The sequence below is a fragment of the Bubalus kerabau genome, chromosome 17 (genome assembly GCF_029407905.1).
Source record: "Bubalus kerabau isolate K-KA32 ecotype Philippines breed swamp buffalo chromosome 17, PCC_UOA_SB_1v2, whole genome shotgun sequence".
NCBI lineage: Eukaryota > Metazoa > Chordata > Mammalia > Artiodactyla > Bovidae > Bubalus > Bubalus kerabau.
Window position 1 is genome coordinate 54,103,453 of NC_073640.1, and position 25,435 is coordinate 54,128,887.

At 48.0% G+C, this 25,435-nt stretch overlaps 1 protein-coding gene across 6 annotated transcripts; it reads left to right on the forward strand.

Moving 5' to 3' along the window:
• The first annotated feature begins 4,276 nt into the window (after positions 1 to 4,276).
• Positions 4,277 to 23,785, forward strand: CEACAM1 (CEA cell adhesion molecule 1). 6 transcript variants are annotated; one of them, XM_055551361.1, is made up of 9 exons: positions 4,277 to 4,440; positions 4,859 to 4,987; positions 5,350 to 5,709; positions 10,287 to 10,565; positions 11,854 to 12,132; positions 19,702 to 19,831; positions 20,546 to 20,598; positions 21,266 to 21,297; positions 22,418 to 23,785. In XM_055551361.1, exons 1-9 carry the CDS (start codon positions 4,377 to 4,379, stop codon positions 22,538 to 22,540), a joined length of 1,449 nt encoding a protein of 482 aa, XP_055407336.1. In that variant the 5' UTR covers positions 4,277 to 4,376; the 3' UTR covers positions 22,541 to 23,785. The 6 variants fall into 6 exon arrangements, with proteins under 6 accessions (XP_055407336.1, XP_055407337.1, XP_055407339.1 ...); XM_055551362.1 differs by having other exon boundaries at positions 19,702 to 19,810; XM_055551364.1 differs by lacking the exon at positions 20,546 to 20,598.
• Positions 23,786 to 25,435: the final 1,650 nt, after the last annotated feature.

Here is a 25,435-nt window from a genome sequence, read left to right on the forward strand (position 1 = left end):
GCTGCCACAGAAGTGGGACATCTCAGTGCAATGGGGGTAACTGGATCCAGAGGCAGCAGGCCTAAGAGGCTTTTGTCGCTCCGTTGCTAAGTCGTGTCCAAGTCTTTGTGACCCCATGGACTGCAGCACGCCTGGCTCCTCTGTCCTCCACTATTTCCCGAAGTTTGCTCAAATTCATGTCTATTGAGTCGGAACTCAATCACCAAAGGCAAGGTGGGCCATGCTCACCATAACGGACAGTAAAGTCAAAGCTGCAATCAGAACAGTCTGACTCAACAGAGAACAATGGCACTGCTAATTGATCATGGTGTTCCTAGAAATGAAAGAAACGGGAAGTCTGACAAATTCTTACTTGATCCGTATACATGAAAGAGTTAAATCAAGTAAACAAAAGTCTAATAAAATCAAGAAAAAAAAGAGTCAGTCTCCCTCAGTCAATTCCTAGCTTAAAGACCCAGAATCCTTGGGGTGTATGTATCTTTTTCAGCACTGCTTACAATAGCCAGGACATGGAAGCAACCTCAGTGTCCATCAACAGCAGAATGGATAAAGAAGATGTAGAACATACATAGAATGGAATATTTTGGTTGTTTAGTCACTAAGTTGTGTCTGACTCTTTCCCCCATACTCGTCCTCTTGTCCCCATACCTCTTTCCATCTGGCTGTTCTCAAGTTATGCATGCATGCATGCAAAGTCACTTCAGTTGTGTCTGACTCTTTGTGACCCTACAGACTGTGGCCCGCTGGGTTCCTCTGTCCATGGGATTCTCCAGGCAAGAATACTGGGATGGGTTGCCATGCCCTTCTCCAGGGCATCTTCCTGACCCAGAGATCGAACCTGCGTCTCTTAATGTCTCCTGTATTGACAGGTGGGTTCTTTACCACTAGCACCACCTGGAAAGCCTGTTCCTGAGTTATATCTTTTAATAAGAATCCCAAGAGTTCCCTGGTAGTCCAGTGGTTAAGAATGAGTTGAACGTGAGTTCAATCCCTGATATGAGAAGATCCCACATGCCTCAGAGCAATTAGACCTGTGTGCCCCAAGTACCGAAGCCCGAGTGCCTGGAGCCTGTACTCCAAAACAAGAAGCCGCCACAATGAGAAGCCCGTGCACCACTAGAGGAAGGCCGTGCACAGCAACAAAGACCCAGCACGGCCAGAAATTAATTAACAGAGAAGTAGTAGCCAGATACCACTGAGCCCTCTCCTGTTGCATGGCCTCTCTCTCTGAGCCACACCTGTGCCCCCCGCCCCGGGGAATTCCCGCTGATCAATAAATGGAAAAAGAGAAAACTTGCGGCTAGTTTACAGAGAGTTCTGCTTGATATCCAGACACCACGTGAAAGGGAAAAATTGCAGCACGCTAGACCCTTTCTGAAACTTCCCTGAAAGCCAGAGTGAAGAGAAATCCTCCAGGGGGGCGGGGGCAGGGGAAGGAACTTCAGGCAGGGCACCTGACTGTCCATTTCACTTGCAAAGAGAAATGGCCAGAGGTATGATTATACACTGATTCACGGGCTGTGGCCAATGGCTTTGGCTGGGCCGTCAGGGATTTGGTTGAGAACATGATTGGAAAATTGGTGTCAAGGAGATCTGGGGAAGAAATATATGGATAAGTAAACCTCTCTGAATGCTCACCGTTCACCTCAGCAGAAGGAGATTTAAATAATCAAGTGGATTGAATGACCTGTTCTGTGGACAGCCGTCAGCCTCTTTTTTTTTAACATTTATTTACTTATTTTTGGCCGTGCTGGGTCCTCATTGCCGTGCGCGGGCTTTCTCTAGTTGCAGTGAGTGGGGGCTACTCTTCACTGCAGTGGCTTCTCTTATTGCAGAGCACAAGCTCTAGGGTGTGCAGTCTCCAGCAGTTGCAGCCCGTGGGCTCTAGAGCCCAGGTCAGTAGCTGTGGCACACGTGCTTAGTTGCCCCTGTGGCATGTGGGATCTCCCCAGACCAGGGATCGAACCCACATCCCCTGCACTGGCAGGCGGATTTTCAACAGCAGGACCACCAGGGAAGCCCCAGTCAGCCTCTTCCCCCAGCTACCCCTGCCTTCGACTGGTGGGCTCACGAATGTAGTGGCCACGGCAGTGAGGATGGGAGTCATACGTGGACTCAGCAACACGGACTTCCACTCACCAAGGCTGACCTGGCTACAGCCACCGCTGAGGGCCCAGTCTGCCAGCCCTCAGACCCACCGGGCCTCAGGTAGGGCACTGCTCCCCAGGGTGATCAGCCAGTTACCTGGTGGCAGGCTGATTACGGTGAACCATCTCCATGATAAAAGGGCAGCATTCTGTTCTTACTGGGACAGGCAGGTACTGGGACAAGCAGGTACTCTGGATATAGATCTGCCTTCTCTGCAAGCAAATGTCTTGGCCCAAACATCCATGGCTGCCTTGGTGGTCCAGAGGTTGGGAATCCACCCACCAATGCAGAAGACACGGATTTGATCCCTGGCCCTGGGAAGCTCCCACACGCCTCAAAGCAACTAAGCTTACGTGTTACAGCTACTGAGCCCTAGAGCCACAGCTACGGAAGCCCGCATGCCCTGGAGCCTCTGCTCCACAACAGGAGCCACGGCAATGTGCACCGAAGAGTAGCCCCTGCTCACGGCCGCTAGAGAAAACCTGAGTGCGGCCACAAAGACCCAGCGCAACCAGAAGTAGAAAAAAATATATCATTTTTTAATAATACTAAGGAACTTCAGGCAGGGAACTCCGCAACAAGAGAAGCCACCACAATGAGAAGCCCACGCACCACAACTAGAGAAAGGCCGTGCACAGGACGTTAGGCAGAACAGCGGGGTGGGGACTGCTGCATTTCCTCCACTGTCCACCAGAGGGCAGCAGAGTTATTCCACAGCCTCGAGTCTCCCCAAGGGCCTCAGATCTCCCTCGGCCCAGCAGAGTCGGACCCTCACCGGTGTCCCAGTTTACAGTCCTCCTCGCCCCCCGACACTGGACTCCATCACCTCCTCCAACTAGCCAGGAGTGGGCCCACTTCACACCATTAGGAACTACTATTCCTTCGGGTCTTCAATGTGTGTCCCTGGAAGCGGTGGCCCCACTAGACCCCCAAGGAGAAAGGAGGAGGATCCCTCTCACCAGGCATTACTCACGCCCCCTTTCCAGCCCCTCAGTCCTTTTCTGGAGCCTTCCGGTGGGAATAGAACACAACCTTCTCACAGCCTTTGAGAACCCTGGGAAGACCCTCAACGTGACAGTCGTGTCTGACTCTGCGACCCCATGGACTGTGGCCTGCCAGGCTCCTCTGTCCGTGGGATTCTCCAGGCAAGAATACTGGAGTGGGTTGTTATGCCCTCCTCCAGGGAATCTTCCCCACCCAGGGATTGAACCCTGGTCTCCTGCATTGCAGATGGATTCTTTACCAGCTGAGCCACCAGGGAAGCCCCCAATGTTACAAAGGGACATAATATCCTGGTTTGCAGACCCCAGGGTCTCTGTGTTGTGCTGACAGACCCCAGACCAGAACACGGCAGAGGCGGACACTGGGGGGTGGGTGGGCCTCTCATTTGACTTGTCACCATCCTTGCTAATGAAAGTGTGCCCCACAGTCCAGTATGGTCAGCATCACCTGAGAGCTTGTTAGATGCAGACTCCCAGAAGTCAGGCTCTGCATTTTAATAGGATCTGCTGCCCCTCCCTGTGCATAGAAGTTCAGGAGAGGCTGCTCCCACCCCACATTCTGGAGTCTCAGCCACGCTGGACAACCATGTAACCTCTGCGGCTGTTGAAGCAGCTTTTCTTAGGTGCCTCCTGGGGGGGCTCAAAGTCTTCATGAAGCTCCACAGGTGATTCCCATGCACCGTGGGGATAATGTCCCTGTAACAAGAGTTCCTGATGCACCTCCTCCCCACCCCTCAGGCTCCTGCTCTGAAGGGGAAAGCCAGAAGGGGAAGATGAGACTGGAGACTGTGGAAGCGGGGAGGCTGACTGTGCACCCCCCAAATGAGACCTATGGGGGAACACCCAGGACACTGAGCCCCAGGGTGGTGCTCTCTCCAACAATGGGGGAAATTGTGTACGTGTGTGCGTGTTTAGGGTGAGAAGTCAAGCTGCAAAAGGCAGAAACAGCAGCAGTTCGAAGGCAAATGAAAGGTAACAGAAAGGGAAGCACGAAGAAGAGAAAAGGCAGGCGGGAATGAGAGGGGAGGGGAGAGTGTGGCCTCTGGGCAGAGACCCCGCCCCATGGGACTGAGCCACGTGACTCAGCGAAGTGCTCCTGCCCCGGGGCAGGCCCAGCACAGAGGAGGAAGGACAGCTGAGCTCACACTACAGACTGCAGTGCTCGTGAGCGTTTCTGGAGCAGAAGTTCTCCTCACAGAGAGAGGGACACAGCAGACAGCAGACACCATGGGGACCCCCTCAGGCCCTTCCCGCAGACGGTGCATCCCCTGGAACAGGCTCCTGCTGGCAGGTGAGAGGGGATAATTTTCAGGGAGTGGGCAGAGACAGTTTTCAGGGAGAACAAGAAACTGGGTGAGGTCTCTGGGGGAGACAGGGCTCTGAGAGTGGACAGAGGGCTTCTGTTCAGATCTGAGGGCAGAGGACAGGGGAGCAGGGGAGGGTGGGGGGCTCAGCCACAGGAGACTCTCCATGAACTAGAGCTGGTGAGGAGCGGGAAGACCTCAACTGCTGTAGGTTTTATCAGTTATTCTTCACTAAGCAGTAACTGTTGAAGACTGATGACGATAATAATAATTCATGTCTGGGTGTCACTACAGAAAAACACTTAACTGGAACACTAAATACCGTCCTTACCCGGCACCCTTAGAAATTGACAAATAAACACCAGGCTGTGGAATTCCTGGGAACTCTCCTTCCTTCATCCCCAGGTACTAATGTCTGGAGCCTGGTCCTGGCCCTGGGTTTCAAGCAGGATCAGACAAGCCCCTGCCCTCACGGAGCCCGCGCTCTGTGGGGAGGAAGACAGACGAGCAGAGAGATGGAGAGCGTGCTGGCAGGTGCTGCAGACGTCACGCAGGAAAGGGACGGGGAAGGGTCAGCAAGTGAGCACGGAGGGTCTTTACAGCAGCTGGTCAGGAGGAGGGGCATCTCCCAAGAGGCCCTGAGTGTGAGCAGGCGTGTGAGGGCAGCAAGGGAGTGAGCCAGGTAGACAGCAGGGGAAACAGAGAAAAAAAACGAGCCCAGAGGGGCTGAAGTGATGGGGCTGATGCTGCTGACCTTGAACCACACACACACATACATGCACACACACCCACACTAAGGCTGAGGGATGAAGAGACCTGCTCAGGACCCGGGGCACCATTTTCCCATCCCCCACACAGGTCACAATATTAACTGATTTCTCTCTCTTCCCTCCTAGTCTCACTCTTAACTTTCTGGACCCCGCCCACCACTGCCCAGCTCACTATTGAAACGGTGCCCCCCCTTGCTGCAGAAGGTTCGGATGTTCTACTACTTGCCCACAACGTGACAGAGAATCCTCTAGGTTATGCCTGGCACAGAGGAGAAAGGGTAGAGAACACCCAGCTAATTGCATCATATAGGGTAGCCACTAATTTAACTACCAAAGGGCCTGCACACAGCGGACGGGAGACACTTTACCCCAACGGAACCCTGCTGATCCAGAGCGTCACCCAGAAAGACACAGGATCCTACACCCTGCTCGTTACAAAGGATGATTTACAGACAGAAAGACAAACTGGACACCTCCACATACTCCGTGAGTGCTTCCTCTCTGACCTCGGGGTGTTGGGTGAGGTGAATTCTGTTCACACTCGCAGGACTGACTGACCCGGATGGCGCCTCCATCTCGCTCTGCATTATGTCCCCGTGTTGGGGTTTGAACATTCAGTGCAGGGCACACACTATCGAGACAAACTCCAAAGGGTCCGAATTCCACTCAGGGGATCTGGACCCTGCAGACACTGCAGAGAGGAGGACGGTCTGATGGGAGGGACTCAGCAGAGGGAGGCACTCTCAGTCCAGCCCCCCTGGCTCCCTCTCTGCGACCATGACCCTGAGGAAGACCCTGCAGGACCAGCAGGGCCCTGGCCTGAGGGATCCACAGAGAAGCTCAGGCCCATGGGGAAGCCCCTCCCAGACCCCATCCCAGGGTCCTGGCTCCAGTGACCATGGGAACCTGTGCTGCTGGTGGGTGTTGGCCTCCCAGGCAGGGCTGACTGGGGCGGATGATTCCCCAGCTCCGAGGCCAAGGTTTCTCAGCAGGGCTCAGCCCCAAGAGCCACATCAAGCAGGGGTGGAGTCTAGTCCTTCCCCTGAGACTCAACATGGAGAGCAGGCTAGGCTGGGTCCCCACGCCGTTAGCCGACCCCCTGGGGGTCAGAGGAGACTCCAGAGGAAGGTCAACGTCCCCAAGAAGGACCAGAGGAGAGAAGACGCTCCCGGCAGCTCCTCACCCTGCAGTGGGCAGCCCAGGGAGCCCTCTCCTGCGGACGCAAATAATAGTAGAGGCAGGGTTTTCTTTTTTAAAATATATTTATTTATTTATTTATTAGGCTGCATCGGGTCTTCATTACATCATACAGGATCTTTCGTTGTGGTTTGTGGGCTTTGTTGCTCCACTTAGTTACTCTGAGGCCTGTGGGATCTTAGTTCCGAAACCAGCGGAACCCACATCTCTAGCATGGCAGGGCAGATTCTTAACCACTGGACTACCAGGAAGTCCCTAGACACAGTTTCTATGTCCAGCTTTAGATCAGCTAATTATTAATGATTTAAGGTTAATACACAGACAACATGGTGCTCCTGACACCATTTACCATTTATTCTGTTTTACTGAAGACAAGCTCAGTAAAATACAAGGAGCTATAGTCAGTGAATCAGAGTCACACAGACCATGAGAGGCCAGTCAGGGGAAATATGTGTGGAAGGGTCAGGCCAACATCACAGCTCCACCCTCTCCTCCCTCCCAGGGGCCTTATCTAGGAACCCAGAAACCAAGTGTTGGTTCAGATCCTTTCCTCTTGGGCATCCTCAACTAGAGGGAGATTCTAGTGTGAAAAGTCAAGGGAAATGGACAATTAATCCCGTTTACTCTGGAACTAGAGCTTCCCAGGTGGCCTCTAGTGGTAAAGAACCCACCTGCCAATACAGGAGATGTAAGAGACACGGGTTCAATCACGGGGTCAGGAAAATGCCCTGGAGGAGGGTATGGCAACCCAGTCCAGTATTCTTGCAAATTACCTGCATCAACAATCAAATCAGTGACAGGAATGTCCAGGCCTCCCCTCCCCTCCTTAGGCAGCCGATGGACAAGCTCCTTGCACTGAGTGAAGCAGAGATCATTTACTTGCTGGTTACTGGAGGTGCTGGGTGTCACTCCCACTGGAGTGAAATGGAAAGGACTCAGTTCCTCACTTCCCAGTCTATACCTGCAGCCAGCGCAGGGCCTGACAGGCAACAGGCTCTCAGTGTCTCTTTGGGGAGGGAAGGGCAGAAAGAATAAGGACAGATGAATGATCTGTAATCTCTTTAGGCGCTGGAATCTGGATGCAGAGTCCTAGGAGGCTCTGGCCATGCCTGCGCCTGTCTCTCCAGGGAGGGGAGCCGTGTTTCATCCTCTGACCACCTGCCCCTAAAGTGCACTGGGAGCCGAGTTTCATGGCGACTGTGGGGCTGCTCCCCCGTGGGAGGGTTTCCAGGGGTTGGGGGCAGGGGTCCTGCTTCTGGGCAGTGGTGGGGCTCTTGGACCTCTGGATGTTTGAAGTCACTTGAAACCCCTGCTTTGAAGTCGCTTGTAAACGGACATTTCTCACTCTCTGCTCTTTACATGTCTCTCACCTTCCTCCTTCATTTCAGCCGGGACTGGCCCTGCTCTGCACAGCACCCCGCCCTTAGATTCGTGCGTGCACTCTCAGTCATGTTTGACTGTTTGCTCCTCTGTCCGTGGAATTTTCCAGATAAGAATACTGGAGCCAGTTGCCATTTCCTTCCGGGAATCTTCCCAACTCGGGGATCAAACTCGTCTCTTGCATCTCCTGCATTGGCAGGCAGGTTCTTTCCCAGCTGAGCCGCTGAGGAAGCCCCTGAACCCCACACTTGTTCATTCACTTAGTCGTATCTGACTCTTTGCAACCTTATGGCCTGTGGGAGCTCGCAAGGCTGTTCTGTCCATAGAATTTTTTTCAGGCAAGAATACTGGCAAGTGAAAGTGAAAGTGTTAGTTGCTCAGTCATATCTGACTCTTTGTGACCCGATGGGCTGTAGCCTGCCAGGTTCCTCTGTCCGTGGAACTCTCCAGGCAAGAATACTGGAGCAGGTTGACATTTCCTTTTCCAGGGAATCTTCCCAAACTCATGTTTCTCACGTTTCCTGCATTGGCAGACAGGTTCTTTACCAGCTGAGCCACAGGGGAAGCACCCCCACCCCAAACCCTTAAGCCTTCCACAGATATTTCCCCAAATAACTGACTACCCTGTGCCCATCCTGGCTTGTGGCCAGGCGCACCCTCCCAGGCGATAGTAAAGAACTCAGAAATCTGGGAGCAGCAGCCTCTGTGGGGCTCCAACACAAGCCACTTTCCCCAGGTCACCAGGAGAATGAGCTTCAGCTTTGCCTTGGTCCAGGGGTCTTTCCCCCCATGGTGCCAGCCAGTGGAATCATGCCACGTGACAAGGATATGTAGCCCCCCCTCACTGATCTATTCCCTAACATGACTCAAGCAGGAAGCCAAAGGCAGAAAGACAGGTCTGCAGTCCCCAGGGGCTCACGGGCTCACTTCACCTCTTTGACTTGTGACTCACAACCTTGTCCTGATGTGACCCTCACATTCCTCTCAGGGGTTTCCGAGACCTTCCTAGGATGGGACTGACACACCTGTGCTGTCTGGTTGCTTTACTGCCTACTTCATCACCCATGTGTCCTCAGGATGTCACCTTTATCATAGGGTGGGATGTCCTCTGATGATGAGGGGCCCGAGCCACTGTCTTTTCACTTAGCCTTTGCCCAATTCAGACAAATTTGATCACTTAGTTGTGTTTTCTGAGGCAGAAAAAAAAAAAAAGCATGCCACACGCCTGTGGTGGGCCCCCTTCCCATTTGCCTAATTTGCTGTGGAAACTGGGAGAGGGACCTCTTCCTCTAACTTTATTAATAGAACACGTATCATTTCTGGGCTTCCTTGCTGGCTCAGACAGTAAAGAATCTGCCTATGATACAGGAGACCTGGGTTCAGCCCCCTGGTTGGGAAGGTCCCCTGGAGGAGGGCATGGCAACCCACTCCAGTGTTTTTGCCTAGAGAATCCCATGGACAGAGGAGCCTGGAGGGCTGCAGTCCATGGGGTCGCAAAGAGTCGGACAAGACTGAACGACTGAGCACATATCATTTCTGCTCATTTAGATCATCCCTCCCTTTATAAAACAGAGACTCAGACTTGCCCTCTGATTCATTCTGTCCTCTTGTTCTTTAAACTTTAATGTCCATTTATTTATGTATTTGTGGCTCTGCTGGGTCTTCATTGCTGCACATGAGCTTTCTCTAGCTGCAGGGAGTGGGGGCTATGCTTCGTTGCAGTACACAGGCTTCTCACTGTGGCAGGTTCTCTTGTTGCGGGGCATGGGCTCTAGGGTGCATGGGCCTCAGTGGTTGCAGCACCCAGGTACTAGAGGCCAGGCTCAGTAGTTGTGGAGCACGGGCTTAGTTGCCCCATGGCATGTGGGATCTTCCCATGTCAGGGATCAAACCCATGTCTCCTGCACTGGCAGGCAGATTCTTTACCACTGAGCCACCAGGGACGTCCCCGTGTGTTATTTCTGCTCAAACACCCAGTTCCAGGCTGTGCTGCCCAGTCTTCTTGGGGTTTAAGGACTAGGGGAAGGCCCATCGTTACCCATCTCTAGGAAACCTTGGGAATTGAGGAGATGGTGAAGACATGTCTCCATCAGGCAATGTCCCCATCAGGTCTGTGCAGCTTGAAGGGACTCAGGACCTGCACAGTCCAGGTGAGCACCCCAGGGCCAGGCAGGCAGTCACATGGTCAGTGAAAAACTAAAAGAGGAAGCAAGTGGTCCCAGACTTGCAGGCCTGGGATTCTGCTATCAAACTCTGATACTTGACTGATACTTGAGGAAGTCTGTGCTTCTTCCAGACATAAGAGCAGATGGCCTCACACTCTCTGAGCTCAGATGTTCATGCATTTGTCTTGTGATACACAGACCTGCCTTATTCTTTAAGGGTTCAGTCTGGCTGAGAGGAGAAAGATGGCAACCCTGATTGAAAATGCTTTTAGAGGAACCCAGTATATAAAAGGGGCAATGTTCTCTCTGTTATCTGCACAGCGGTGCTACCCAGACCCGTCATCACCAGCAACAACTCCAACCCCTGGGAGCATGAGGACACTGTGGTGTTAACATGTGGACCTGAGACCCAGAACACCTCCTACATGTGGTGGATCAGCAATCAGAGCCTCCCCAACAGCACCAGGCTGGAACTGTCTGAGGACAAGAGGACTCTCACTGTGTTCAATGTGACAAGGAATGACACAGGACCCTATGTGTGCGAAGCCCGGAACCCAGTGAGTGTCAGCTGCAGTGACCCATTCACCCTGAATGTCCTCTGTGAGTAACCTCTGTTCCTACGTGGTCCAGGCCTCCTGGCTGAATCTACAGTGCCAGAAGCCAGGCCGTACCCATCCCTCTCAGGTCCAAGTGCATGGACCCTCACCTTTGGACACCCAGGCTGGCCATGACTTCCTGTCCCAGGCAAGCCCAGGCAGGCCCAGCCTTGAGCCAAGACTGGGAGGGGATGGACTGCTCTGTCTTGAGAGGCTCAGGGTCACCAGCCTGTGATGGGAGAAACAGGTTAATGTCTCAGACTCAGGATGAGTGAAAATGAAGGGGTAGTTATTGTTGGGAAACTGTAAAACAAGACTGTCCCTGGCTGAGAGAGATTTAACTCTTCTACACAGTCCAGGAAGACTGAGTTGGGGCATAAGAAATTATGTAACAGAAAGTGAATGCCTCCCCCACTTTCTGGAAAGTCCCCTTGGCCCCAGAGATACACAGAGCTGGCGGGCCTGCCTTCACAGAAGTGTAAATAAGGAATGGGACTTGATTTTTTTTTTTAACTGGAGGATAATTGCTTTACAATGTTGTGCTGGTTTCTGCCATACAGCAATGTGCATCGGCCGTTAGTATACATAAGGTCCCCTCTTTCTTCGGTCTCCCTACCAACCCCCATCCCCCACCCAGGTTGTCACAGAGCACCAGGCTGAGCTCCCTGTCTTATACAGCAACTTCCCACTAGCTAGCTATTTTACATATTGGGGACTGAATTTTTTTTCAATTTATGTATTTTTATTTACTTATTTGGCTGCACTAGGTCTTAGTTGCGGCATGTGAGATCTTCTAGTTGTGGCACGAAAACTCTTAGTTTCAGGATGTGGGATCTAGATCCCGGACCAAGGACCAAACCCGGGCCCCTTGCATTGGGAGTGTGATGTCTTAGCCAGGGGACCACCAGGGAAGTCCCTGAATTTTTTATAGTCAAAGAAAACTGTGGGAAAAAGTCAAGGACAGTTAATTAAAAAAAAAAACACTCCACTTGATGATGAGGATGTTAGACATATGGGCTGAGAAGAGGGTCCCGGTGCTGATCCTACAGAGATATCCAGGGAGACCGGTCAGGGGTCGTCCCAGGGTACCTGGGGGTCAGAGAGGAGGCACAGTCCTCTCCTTACAGATCATCAATGAAGAGCGACTCCATACCTTGATCACAGACTCAGGGCCATCCTCTGGGTCACCTTTACAGAGGTCACTGGGGCCCGGGGCTGGCTGAGATCTCTGAGAGGGAGCAAGGCCCAGGCCCCTGACCCACTCTCAGCAGTCACCCCCTGTCTCTCCACAGACCCAGTGGCACGGCCCTCCCTCCAAGCCAGCAACACCACAGTCCCAGAACATGAGGGCCCCGTGGTCCTGACCTGCCTCACAGATGAGACTGGGGTCTCCATACGCTGGCTCTTCAAAGGTCAGAGTCTCCTCCTCGCACAGAGGATGACACTGTCCTCAGACAACAGCACCCTCACCATAGACCCCGTCAGCAGAGAGGACACCGGGGATTATCAGTGTGAGGTCTCCAACAGGGGCAACTCCAGCAGAAGCGACCCCCTCAGGCTGCATGTGAAATGTAAGTGACCATTTGCCTTATGCTATATCTTTCTGGGAAGATTATTCTAACAATTATGTGCAAAATGGAGAGAGGTCACAGTGGGCAGAATATCAAATGAGACCACTACAGGTCTTCCGAGATGGCTCAGTGGTAAAGAATCCGCCTGCAATGCAGGAGACGAAGGTTCGATCCCTGGGTCGGGAAGATCCCCTGGAGGAGGAAATGGCAACCCACTCCAGTATTCTTGCCTGGGAAATCCCATGGACAGAGGAGCCTGCCGGACTACAGCCCATGGGGTTGCAAAGGGTCAGACACAACTGAGCAACTGAATACATGCACATAGTAAACAGGTGGCAGAATGAATAACAGCTCAATCTCTAAATCAAATAGTTTCTTCTCCTGGGTTTAGCATTTTAGTATAACTTTCACAAGATTCGTTGTTGTTTTTTTTTTCTCCTGTTACCATTTTTTTAACATGCTGCTACTGCTGCTAAGTCACTTCAGTCGTGTCCAACTCTGTGCGACCCCATAGATGGCAGCCCACCAGGCTCCTCCGTCCCTGGGATTCTCTAGGCAAGAACACTGGAGTGGGTTGCCATTTCCTTCTTCATTTTTAACGTGAAGAATACATAAAATATATAATTTTAGCCATTTTTAAGGCTGCAGCTCAGTAGCATTAAGAACATTCACATTGCCACTATCCATTTAGAACTTTTTCATCTTATTAAAAACTCTGTATTCCTTAACCAATAACTTCTAGAAGTCCCCCACCTCAAACCCTGGCAAACACCATTCTACTTTCTTTGTCTCTGTGAATTTGATTATGATAGTTATTTTGTATAAGTGGAATCATGTTATAGCTCAGTCGCTCAGTCATGTCCAGCTCTTTGCAACCTCATGGACTGTAGCACACCAGGCTTCCCTGTCCTTCACCATCTCCCAGAGATTGCTTAAACTCATGTCCATTGAGTTCGATGCTGCCATCCATGCATTTCATCCTCTGTCATCCCCTTCTCCTCCTGCCCTCCTCCCAGCATCAGGGTCTTTTCCAATGAGTTGGCTCTTTGCATCAGATGGCCAAAGTAGTGGAATCATATAATTATCTCTTTGGGTCTGATTTATTTCACTTATTAGCATTATGTCTTCAAGGTCCCATCCATATTATAGCATATATCTGAATGTCATTCCTTTGAAAGGCTGAAGTATATTCCCTTGTATGTATATACAACATTTTATCATTCATAAGTTGATTGTCTTTTAAACTGCTTCCCCCTTTTGGCTGTTGTGAATATGCTACCATGAATGGGTGTATAAGTATCTGTTCAGTCACTGCTTTCAATCCTTTTTATTTTGGCTGCACTGGGTCTTAATTGCAGCATGCGGACTCTTTATTGTGGTGTGCAGGCTTTCTTTAGTTGCAGCGCGATGGCCTCTCTTGCTGTGGCACATGGATTCTCCTGTTGTGGCACATGGGCTTAGCTGCTCTGAAGCACCTGGGACCTTAGTTCCCTGACCAAGGATTGAACCCATGTCCCCTGCATTAGAAGGTGGATTCTTAACCACTGGAGCACTAGGGAAGTTCCTGCTTTCAATCTTTTGGGCACACAACTAGAAGTGGAATCACTGGATCAAATGGCAATTGTTTGTCCAACTGTTTGATGAACAGCCATGTAGTTTTCCACGGTGGTTGCATCATTTGCATTCTCACCAGCAATGCACAAAAGTTTCCATTTTTACACATCCTTGCAAACACTTCTTGTTTCTGTTTGCTTTTTTTTTTTTCCCCCAATAACCATTCTAAAGGGTAAGAAGTGATATCTCACTGTGGTTTCGATTTGCATTCCCCTAATTACTGGTGATTAGGGTTAGACCAGGAGCTGACTGTGGCTCAGATCGTGAACTCCTTATTGCCAAATTCAGACTGAAATTGAAGAAAGTAGGGAAAACCACTAGACCATTCAGGTATGACCTAAATCAAATCCCTTATGATTATACAGTGGAAGTGAGAAATAGATTTAAGGGCCTAGATCTGATAGATAGAGTGCCTGATGAACTATGGACTGAGGTTCATGACATTGTACAGGAGACAGGGATCAAGACCATCCCCATGGAAAAGAATGCAAAAAAGCAAAATGGCTGTCTGGGGAGGCCTTACAAATAGCTGTGAAAAAAAGAGAAGCGAAAAGCAGGAGAAAAGGAAAGATAAAAGCATCTGAATGCAGAGTTCCAAAGAATAGCAAGAAGAGAAAATAAAGCCTTCTTCAGCAATCAATGCAAAGAAAGAGAGGAAAACAACAGAATGGGAAAGACTAGAGATCTCTTCAAGAAAATTAGAGATACCAAGGGAACATTTCATGCAAAGATGGGCTCGATAAAGGACAGAAATGGTATGGACCTAACAGAAGCAGAAGATATTAAGAAGAGATGGCAAGAATACACAGAACTGTACAAAAAAGATCTTCATGACCCAGATAATCACGATGGTGTGATCACTGACCTAGAGTCAGACATCCTGGAATGTGAAGTCAAGTGGGCCTCAGAAAGCAGCACTACGAACAAAGCTAGTGGAGGTGATGGAATTCCAGTTGAGCTATTCCAAATCCTGAAAGATGCTGCTGCTAAAGTGCTGCACTCAATATGCCAGCAAATTTGGAAAACTCAGCAGTGGCCACAGGACTGGAAAAGGTCAGTTTTCATTCCAATCCCAAAGAAAGGCAATGCCAAAGAATGCTCAAACTACCACACAATTGCACTCATCTCACATGCTAGTAATGCTCAAAATTCTCCAAGCCAGGCTTCAGCAATATGTGAACCGTGAACTTCCTGATGTTCAAGCTGCTTTTAGAAAAGGCAGAGGAACCAGAGATGAAATTGCCAACATCCGCTGGATCATGGAAAAAGCAAGAGAGTTCCAGAAAAACATCTATTTCTGCTTTATTGACTATGCCAAAGCCTTTGACTGTGTGGATCACAATCAACTGTGGAAAATTCTGAAAGAGATGGGAATACCAGACCACCTGATCTGCCTCTTGAGAAATTTGTATGCAGGTCAGGAAGCAACAGTTAGAACTGGACATGGAACAACAGACTGGTTCCAAATAGGAAAAGGAGTACGTCAAGGCTGGATATTGTCACCCTGCTTATTTAACTTCTATGCAGAGTACATCATGAGAAACGCTGGACTGGAAGAAACACAAGCTGGAATCAAGATTGCTGGGAGAAATATCAATAACCTCAGATATGCAGATGACACCACCCTTATGGCAGAAAGTGAAGAGGAACTCAAAAGCCTCTTGATACAAGTGAAAGTGGAGAGTGAAAAAGTGGGCTTAAAGCTCAACATTCAGAAAATGAAGATCATGGCATCTGGTCCCATCACTTCATGGGAAATAGATGGGGAAACAGTGGAAACAGGGTCAGACTTTATTTTGGGGGGCTCCAAAATCACTGCAGATGGTGACTGCAGCCATGAAATTAAAAGATGCTTACTCCTTGGAAGGAAAGTTATGACCAACCTAGATAGCATATTCAAAAGCAGAGACATTACTTTGCCAACAAAGGTTCGTCTAGTCAAGGCTATGGTTTTCCCAGTGGTCATGTATGGATGTGAAAGAAGGCTGAGTGCCGAAGAATTGATGCTTTTGAACTGTGGTGTTGGAGAAGACTCTTGAGTGTCCCTTGGACTGCAAGGAGATCCAACCAGTCCATTCTGAAGGAGATCAGCCCTGGGATTTCTTTGGAAGGAATGATGCTAAAGCTGAAACTCCAGTACTTTGGCCACCTCATGTGAAGAGTTGACTCATTGGAAAAGACTCTGATGCTGGGAGGGATTGGGGGCAGGAGGAGAAGGGGACGACAGAGGATGAGATGGCCGGATGGCATCACTGACTCGATGGATGTGTGTCTGGGTGAACTCCGGGAGTTGGTGATGGACAGGGAGGCCTGGCGTGCTGCGATTCATGGGGTCGCAAAAAGTCGGACACAACTGAGCCACTGAACTGAACTGAACTGAATTACTGGTGGGGCTTCCCTGGTGGTTCACAGGGTAAAGCGTCTGCCTGCAATGAGGGAGACCCGGGTTCAATCCGTGGGTCAGGAAGATCCCCTGGAGAAGGAAATGGCAACCCACTCCAGTATTCTTGCCTGGAGAATCCCATGGACAGAGGAGCCTGGTAGGCTACAGTCCATGGGGTTGCAAAGAGTTGGTGTTGAGCATCTTTTCATGTGCTTATTGGCTATTTGTCTGTTGTGTTTTTTTTTTAATTTATTGGAGTATATTTTACAATGCCGTGTCAGTTTCAGGTGTATAGTAAAGTGATTCAGTTTTACATATACATATATACATTCTTTTTCAGACTCTTTAGCCATATAGATTATTACAGAATATTGAGTAGAGCTCCCCATGCTATAGAGTAGGTCCTTGTTGGTTACCTATTTTATATATAGTAGTATGTATAGTGTTCTTGCCTGGAGAATCCCAGGGACGGGGGAGCCTGGTGGGCTGCCATCTATGGGGTCGCACAGAGTCGGACATGACTGAAGTGACTTAGCAGTAGCAGCAGCAGTATGTATATGTTAACCCCATGCTCCTCATTTATTCCCACACACACACATTTCCCCTTTGGTAACCATAGGTTTGTCTTCTAAATATGTTGAGTCTGTTTGAGTCTTGTAAATAAGTTCATTTGTATCACTTTTTAAAATTAGATTCCATTTATGAGTGATAGCATATGATATTTGTCTTTCTCTGTCCAACTTAGTTCACTTAGTATGAGACTCTCTAGGTCCATCCATGTTTTTGCAAATGGGATTATTTCATTCTCTTAATATCTGAGTAATATTCCATGGTACATGTATGTACCACATCTTCTTTATCCATTCCTCTTGTTTACATCTTCTTTAATTTCTTCCAGTAGTGTTTATTTATAATTCCTAAATGTATAAGTCTTTCACCTTCCTTGTTAATTCCTAAGTATTTTGTTCTTTTTGATATTATTTTTAATATCAAAATAGAATACAATTTTCTTAACTTCCTTTTTGAATATTTTATTGTATATAAAAGCAACTGGTCTTTACATGTTAATTTAGTATCCTTCAACTTTGATGAATTTATTAGTTCTAACAGTTTTCTGGGAAATCTTTATCATTTTGTACATATAAGGTCATGTAATCTCCAAACAGAAATAATTTTATTCTTCCTTTGCAATTTGGATGTCTTTTAGTTCTTTTTCTTGCCTAATTGCTCTGGCCAGTACGTCCAATACTATTTTGAATAGAATTGGAAAAAGCTGGCATTGTTGTCATGCTCCTGATCTCATATGGCCTTTGTTATGTTGAGTTGGTTTCCTTTTTTTCCCAGTTTTGAGTGTTGTATCATAAAAGGTTAGTTTTTTGTCGAATGATTTTATTTATTTAACCTCCTTACTTTATATGTCTAGTTATATATTCTCTTTCTTTATGATTACATCTTGGTAGCTCTCATGTTTCCAGGAATTTGTTCATTTCACAGAAGTTATACAATTTGTTGGCATAGGATTATTCCTAGTACTCTTATACTTTATATTATTTTTGTAGAATTAGTAGTAATGATTCCACATTCATTTCTGATTTTAAAAATTTGAATCTTCTCTTTTTTTCTTCGTCTATCTAGTTAAAGATTTGTCAATTTTGTTAATCTTTTTGAAGAACAAAATACTGGTTTTACTGATTCTATCTACTGTTTCTCCATCCTCTAATTTATTTATCTCCATTCTAATTATAATTATTTCCTTCCTTCTGCTAGCTTTGGATTTAGCTTTTTTTCTTGTCCCTTAAGTTGTAAATTTAGGTTGTTGATTTGAGATCTTTTTTTTAATATAAGCATTTACAATTATAAATTCTTGCACGAGATTCTTAACTTCTCTGAGCCTCAGATTCCTCAAATGAGAACTGCAATAAAAGAACCTTTTTTATGGCATTTTTTCCACAGATTTAGTGTAATATTCAACCAAACCCTTAGCAAAATACCCACACAGGGAAAATTTTCCAAAAAATTTAGCTGCTACAAGTATTACTATTATCATTATTGTTGCTGCTGTTTAGTTACTAAGTCCTGTCCAACTCTTTGAGGCCCCATGGACTATAGCTCGCCAGGCTCCACTGTCCATGGGATTTCCCAGGCAAGAATACTGGAGTGGGTTGCCATTTCCTGCTCCAGGAGATCTTTTCAACTTCATTAGGCTATATAAAGTCAGGTATTTCTAGGACTACTTGACTTTAGATCCACATCTCATTAGCCATATGGCTTTAGATTTTCCACCATTGTAAACCTCAGATTTTCCATCTATAAAATGGAAATAATGTCTACCTGACAGGGTTATTATATGAATTAAATGAGATATTTGGGAAATATATAGCACAGAGCCTGGCACAGAGTATGTACATCATAACAATAGCTAACATTAGCATTAATTTTCAGTCTTGAGTTGAAGGGTGAGGACCACTGAAGTAAAAAAGAAGAAAGAGACAAAAGGTGTTATATATTTGGGGAAGGAAAGCATAAAGATCCACAGGAACATGTTACTTACTAAATATGGAAGAGAGGAAACAGGGGGGCTGAGTACAAGGTTTCATGTCTAGTATCATAGTTTTCATTCCATGAGATGCAGCCAAGATAGGATTAGACATCTAAGACATTAATTGTGGCAAATGCCTATGAAGGAAAGTGAGGCAGGAGTGGAGGAGCCTGGGAGGGTCCTCAGACCAGGATGCACGTTGGATCCTTAGGAAGGAGGAAGTTTCAGGCTGCAGTGCAGTTCTAAGAGAATATCTGCAAAGCTGGCAAGGAGCCCTTGAATTATAAGTCACCCATCACACAAAAAATTTATTTCTCACAGAATTGGGATTGAGTTCATATTCCTGCTGGAAACCTGTGTGAAGGATGGTCTCTGTGCAAAGGGATAGTGAATTCAGAGGGCCTTCCATCAATTAAGTCCCCACCATAAAACACCTCCTATGGCTCAGATGGTAAAGTATCCGCCTGCAACGTAGGAGACCTGGGTTTGATCCCTGGGTCGGGAAGATCCCCGGGTCGGGAAGATCCCCAGGAGAAAGAAATGGCAACCCACTCCAGTATTCTTGCCTGGAAAATCCCATGGACAGAGGAGCCTGGCAGGCTACATGGGGTCACAATGAGTCAGACATGACTGAGGAACTAACACTTTCATAAGACACCTAACAGGTGCATATTCATGGCAGCCATACCTGGTACCCAGATAAAGATGTAACCATGAAAAGATGGGAAGTTATAACATACAAAAATAACCATCATCAGTCCTTCTTACATTTCCAAAGACTTCAAAAATATGAGTGCAGAAAAGCCAGGTTGGAATTGAGGAACGTGGTCACCAACCTAGAAATACAATCAGAGAGGAAAAAAATCACAAGGATATAGTTGGTTAGTCACCTCACAGCAACCTTGCACAGAAAGTTTATACCTTGAAGGAACAAGTAGAGACTATTTCATATTGAGTTATTTCCCAGAGCCTCTCCCACTGTAAAATAATGTCGCCTTCATTCATTCATTCTTCTCTTTTCTTTCTACAACAGATAAATTGACACCAGAAAGCTCCTCTGACCTCTCAGCTGGTGCCATTGTCGGTATCGTGATTGGAGCCATGGCTGGGGTGGCTCTGATAGGAGCCCTGGTGTATTTTGTGTACGTCATAAGTACTAGAGGGTATGCCGCCTTTCCTCTTGTTCCACTTTCTCTGAGGCTGACTGCCCTGCTTGGGAGAGGGAAGGAGACTTCGTCTCTGTCTCTGGCCTAGGTCTGCTTCTCAGTCTTCCTGCTTTCGGCACTGATTTTTATGGGTCTCCTCTTCCCTGGTCTTCATGTTTCCTGTACCCCCCTCTCTCTTGGACATGGCTATTCCCATCTCCATCTGGTTTAGAGGGGGCAGAGCCAATTGTGTTCCTCTGTCCCAGGCAGGGAAACCAAGGTCCACGAAGGAAAACTAATGAGGACATGAAAGGAGGAGCAGGAGGAAGGGAGTCCTGTGCTCTGTCAACCACAAGAGCAGGAGGAGGGAGGGATAGGACTGGAAGAGAACCTAAGAAAAGCAGGAACAACCCAAGGCCTCCTGGGCAATAAATAAAGTGAGAAATAGCCAGCATCTACCTACAAAAGGGAAAAGATGTCTGGGTGGAAATAGAAGCAGTTGAGATGAATGGCTGTAAATGTTCTGAAGAGCCAGTAAACCAGAGAGGAGTAACCATGAGAAGGGGTAATGGGTAGATCAAAGACGGAGGTCCTAGGAGGAAAGAGGACCAACCAAGGTAAAAATGAACATGGAGGAGCCCCAGGGAATCATGCCGACATTGCGCTTCCTAATTCAAGGAGCAAAGATCCTGTGCCTGAGAATAGTAGTCACTGTGTCTGATATTTATTTAGGGCAAGTGACCAGCGCGATCTCACAGAGCACAAATCCTCAGATCACAAGCACAGTAAGTAGAGCCACTCACTCAGTGAGAGCTGGTTTGTTCCACCACGTGCCCTGACCGACCAGGGAATCCCTACCTTCTGAAATATGAGAGGTGATCTCAGTCCCCACCCTCAGTCTGGCACAGGTCCTCACACCCTTCCTGGTCATGTAAGAGTCCCTGGAGACATGGCCCCTCCGAGGCCACAGAAGCCAGGCAGCCATGAGATGGCCGAGCTTCCAGGAGCCCTTTCCTCATCCTGCCTCCTTCCCCCTCCTGCCTCTGTTATGGATGCGGGCATCTCCTATGGTGAGACTTTCCCTGTCTCTGGTGCTCTGGGTGCTGTGGGCTTCAGCCCCTCCTGCCTCTGGAGCCTGCTGCCAAGACACACACCTGTGAGACACACCTGGGCAAAACTCAGGCCTTGTGAACTGGCACAAATCTTCAGAAGTGCACTGAGGCCTCCCCTCAATCCCCCTACCCTGCCCCACCACCACCTCGGTCTAATGCACTGGGGTCTGGACCACAGACTGAGGGCGAAATCCTTAAGTCTTAATCATGGGCCCCCAACCCTCCCACCACCTGCCACCTCCTTCAGCTAGAAGTCACATCAGCTTAGGAACAGCCTGTTCTGAGACCATAAGGCAACTCTGCATTTTCATGGGTTGATGACTCTCCTTCATTTCCCCAGGTCAAGGTCACTCTGACAGTTCACCTGGAAAGGTAAGCACAGCCAGTTTCACTGACTCCTTTTCTCATGGAAATATCTCTGTGTAGAATGGGTTAGTCTCGTAGACACAAATGTGAAATCAAGTTTGGGTCAAAGTTCCTCACTGCAGCAACAAAGAAGCATTACTCCCACGAGTCCACCTCACTGGACTCGATCCCGGCTGGGACCATGGACCAGTAACTCAACCTCATAGAGCCTCAGCTGAATGCTCTGTAAAATGGGTGTGCTGCATACTTTACAGAAGAGGTCAAGGAATTAAATGACATAACAAAGGTAAAGCACTCAGCACAGTGGCCAGAGCAAGAAAGGCACTAGATCATTCTCCCTCTTCTGCCTCCAGTCTGACTCTGCTCTTACTGACAAATGATCATTTCCAATCTTAGAGACCTGAGGTCTTGATTCCTTTACCTTCTAATACTTTTACTGAATTTTTCTCATCTTAATCTTCAACAGAATACACATATAAACTGAAAAATGCTTCAATCATAAGTACTGGGTTGACCAAAGTTTGTTCGAGTTTTTTCGTGAGATCTTATGGAAAAACCTGAATGAGCTTTTTGACCAACTTAATAATTTTAACAGTAAGTTTCCACAAGTTGTTCATATCTATGTAAACAGTACCCAATCATTTTTTAAAAATCAACCCCCCTCAACACATATACATACACACACACACACACACACACACACACACACACACAATGCTCCAGTTACTTCCCTCTGAAGAGTAAGGACTATCTTCACTTCCAAGGCATTAGATTACTTTTACCTGATTATGTGCTTACATAACTGAAAAACACTCTGTGTACATGGGTCTGGCTTCTTTCATTCAAAATTGTTTTGCAAGATTCATTCATATGGTTGTGTGCCTTTATTGTCTATTTATTCTTATTGCAATGCCATCATATTCCATTGTAGAATTCCATAATCATAATGTTCTAATGATTATTCAATAGGATTATACTAAGCAGAGAGAATAGGTAATAAAAGCCCTTTTCTGAAGCTAAAAGTTCCAAAGTGGTAAGAGCATGGGGTGCTGAGTCACCCTGGACAAGGTGAGGGTCTGGCCTATGATGGATGCTGATTTAACTGATTGCTGCTCATGCCTTTCAGGTTGATGAAGTTGAATATTCCTCCCTGAACTTCAATGCCCAGGAATTAAAAAATAAAGCAACTTCAGCCTCCCCATCTCCAACAAAGACAGAAACAATTTATTCAGAAGTGAAAAAACAGTAATGGAACCTGTCCTGCTTGTTGCACTGTTGACTTATTCCAAGCTTCTCATCCCCATCGCCAGGAGATCCCTCTGCCCTCAGGGAAAATGAGAAGAGAGTCTTCCCCCGGCTCCTTCGACCCTTAATGAGGCTCCTCCAGGCTGCCTGGTCACAGCCCCTTCCTTCAGTGTCAGCAGCTGAAAAGGCACATCCACGAGGAGGTCTGTAGGAAACCAAAACTTCCTGGTCATTGAAATCTAGCAAAGCAGACCTTGGAAGAAAGTTGCCAGAACCTCTGCCCCTCCCCATTTGCTGACCTAGACCAGTTGTAAACTTGTGTATTCAGAACATGTTCATTCCTTCCCACCTTAGTCCTGTCCTATTGGAGTCTAACTTGAATTTGCCATAACCTGGAGAATTATTTCTTATCCACTGAAATGCCTGTGCCAGAAAAGAAGAGCAAGGAGAAGGAAAAGGAAGAGCTTCTGCACTCTGAAGCCCAGTGTGAACCCACCATTCACAGGAAGACACATACATGACCAGCTCTGAGCTGGGAAGTTCTACACCTTTGTCCACTTTCAGGGTTGTCTACCTGCAGGATCAGGGACTAAGAAACTTACTATTTAGCTAGAATACCATCTAAACCTTTGAAAGCATGCCTTCAGAGAGCCCACTAGAAGTAACTAGAAAACAACTTCTCAGCGTTCATAAGTGTATCTTGATGGAAACTGCAAAAAAAAAAAAAAAATGCACATACTGTTTTAATAATGCTATGGGCTTTATTCAAGGCAATGCCCGGAGATTGAGGGGTCATCGGTTTATGGGGCAGTCAGCTCTTACCAGATACAATCTGCTGGGATTGGGGAAAGGACTCAGAAATTTACCCTGCAGAGATTATTTAAATAATGGTCAAAGAATGTACAATTTGGGGGTATTGGTTGTTTTTTCCCTTCCTTCTGAGACATTCTGCCATTTTAATTTTTGTAACTGCTTGTTTATGTGAAAGGGGTTCTGTTTAATTTTCTGCATAAGCCAATCTGACCACTTTAGGGAGAAGAACCTACCAAAGCCCCTCATGTCCCTCTGGCCATGAGCTCCCCAAGCCTTTTGTGTCAGGGGCACAGCCAGAAATGGGTCTCACTCCGTTTCTAGACATCTCAGGCCAGTCATCAACCCCCTTCTCTTCCGTGTTCCCGCCTGTGCCTGTTCAGTCTGTCTGCCCCTCTTACCTTCTCAGGACGCCTTCTTGAGAAGCAGGAGTGCCCTGAAGGGAGCACGGCCCCTTGCACTGTTAGCATTGTTTACAGTCCAGGAAGCCGCAGTGGTGTACATGCTCCTTAGGACATAAGGTGCAGATTATGATTCAGGCCTGGGTTTCTTGAAGAGCCTCTGGAATTCTTTTCCCATGGGGTGCACGGGACGCATAGAAAGGAAGGACGGGAGGAGGAGAGGTGCGCCTGCTCCCCACCAGCCTTCTGCACAGATGGGGCCTCCTTGGGCTGCCGAGAGAAAGGCTTTATTCCACCTTCATGATGGACCTCCTGCTGTGTGGAACTGGCCCGCCAGAGAGGGGTGGCTGGGAGCGCTCTGTACTCAGGTAACTCTTTCAGGGTTTTCTCACCCTGATACAGACTGTGTACACCTCCCCTCATGCAAGCACTTCTGTGTAATTTAATTTTGCCTGGCTAAGGCCACTTCTGAATGATTTGTAAAAATTGCTCTATATTTATAATAAATATTGTATATCAGATATCAACATGCTGCCTCGCAGTTGGTACTGCTTTCTGCATTGCCTTCTTTACAGGCAGAAGAAATAGAATTGCTCCACAGGGAGTCAGAGTGAGCCTGTTTCTAAGTCCAGAGGTATTTGATCCTGGGATCCGAGAGCTCGATAAATTCATGTGCACACCTGCTGAGAAAGTGCGTCCACCTAGAGCCACAGGCCACTGCTGCAACCTGCCTGGAAGGACCTGCCTGTCCTCCTCTGAGGAGAGAAGGAGAGAAGATGATTTCATGAGTAAAAGGTCTGCTGGGCTCTTCACTAGGGACACACTGCACTGCCCACGCAGATGGCTCCAGTGCGTCCCATGCCTGATCCAGCGTTCACTCCCACAGTCTCCATGGGCTCAGGTGTATAGAAATCTCTCCAGCACGTCCAACCTCCTTGTTCCCTGTCCCTTTTTCTGCCCCTCAGAGAATCAGAGCTCTTCCAATCAGGATAACCTTCCTTTATTAATTCCACCAAGAATTAGCCTGTCTTCTCATTTCCCCTTCACTTCCAAGCAATTGGAACATGTGCTGTCTTTCCCCTCCTCACCCCCTGATTTCCCCTGGCCCTCTGCTGTGGTGCCTTGTTCCCAAGACCACTGGAAGCAGCACTAAAATCAGTACCCAGGGGGCTTCCCTGGCGGTAAAGAATCCACCTTCCACTGCAGGGGCCACTGGTTGATTCCCTGGTCCAAGAAGATCCCACATGCATGGAGCAACTAAGTCCATCTGCCTCAACTACTGAGCCTGTGCTCCGCAACAAGAGAAGCCACCGCAATGAGAAGTCCACCCACCACAACTAGAGGGACAGCCCTCACTCTCCGCAACTAGAGAAAAGCCCGTGAAGCAATGAAGATCAGCCAAAAATAAGTAAATAAATAAATACTTTATTAATTTTTAATTAGCAGTAGTCATTGATGGCCTTGGACTTCCCAGGTGGTGCTAGTGGTATAAAGAACCCAACCACCAATGCAGGACATGTAAGAGACAAGGGTTTGATCCCTGGGTCAGGAAGATCCCCTGGAGGAGGACATGACAACCCACTCCAGTGTTCTTGCCTAGAGAATCCCATGGACAGAGGAGCCTGGTGGGCTACTGTTCATAGGGTCTCAAAGAGGCAGACACGACTGAAGTGACTTAGCGCACATGC

What these genes read in the sequence shown, in the direction of transcription:
- CEACAM1 (XM_055551361.1), top strand. Translation starts at nt 4,377, where the DNA reads ATGGGGACCCCCTCAGGCCCTTCCCGCAGACGGTGCATCCCCTGGAAC. An exon ending in TGGACACCTCCACATACTCC is followed by an intron (nt 5,710 to 10,286) that starts GTGAGTGCTTCC and finishes TTATCTGCACAG; the next exon opens with CGGTGCTACCCAGACCCGTC. An exon ending in CCTCAGGCTGCATGTGAAAT is followed by an intron (nt 12,133 to 19,701) that starts GTAAGTGACCAT and finishes TTTCTACAACAG; the next exon opens with ATAAATTGACACCAGAAAGC.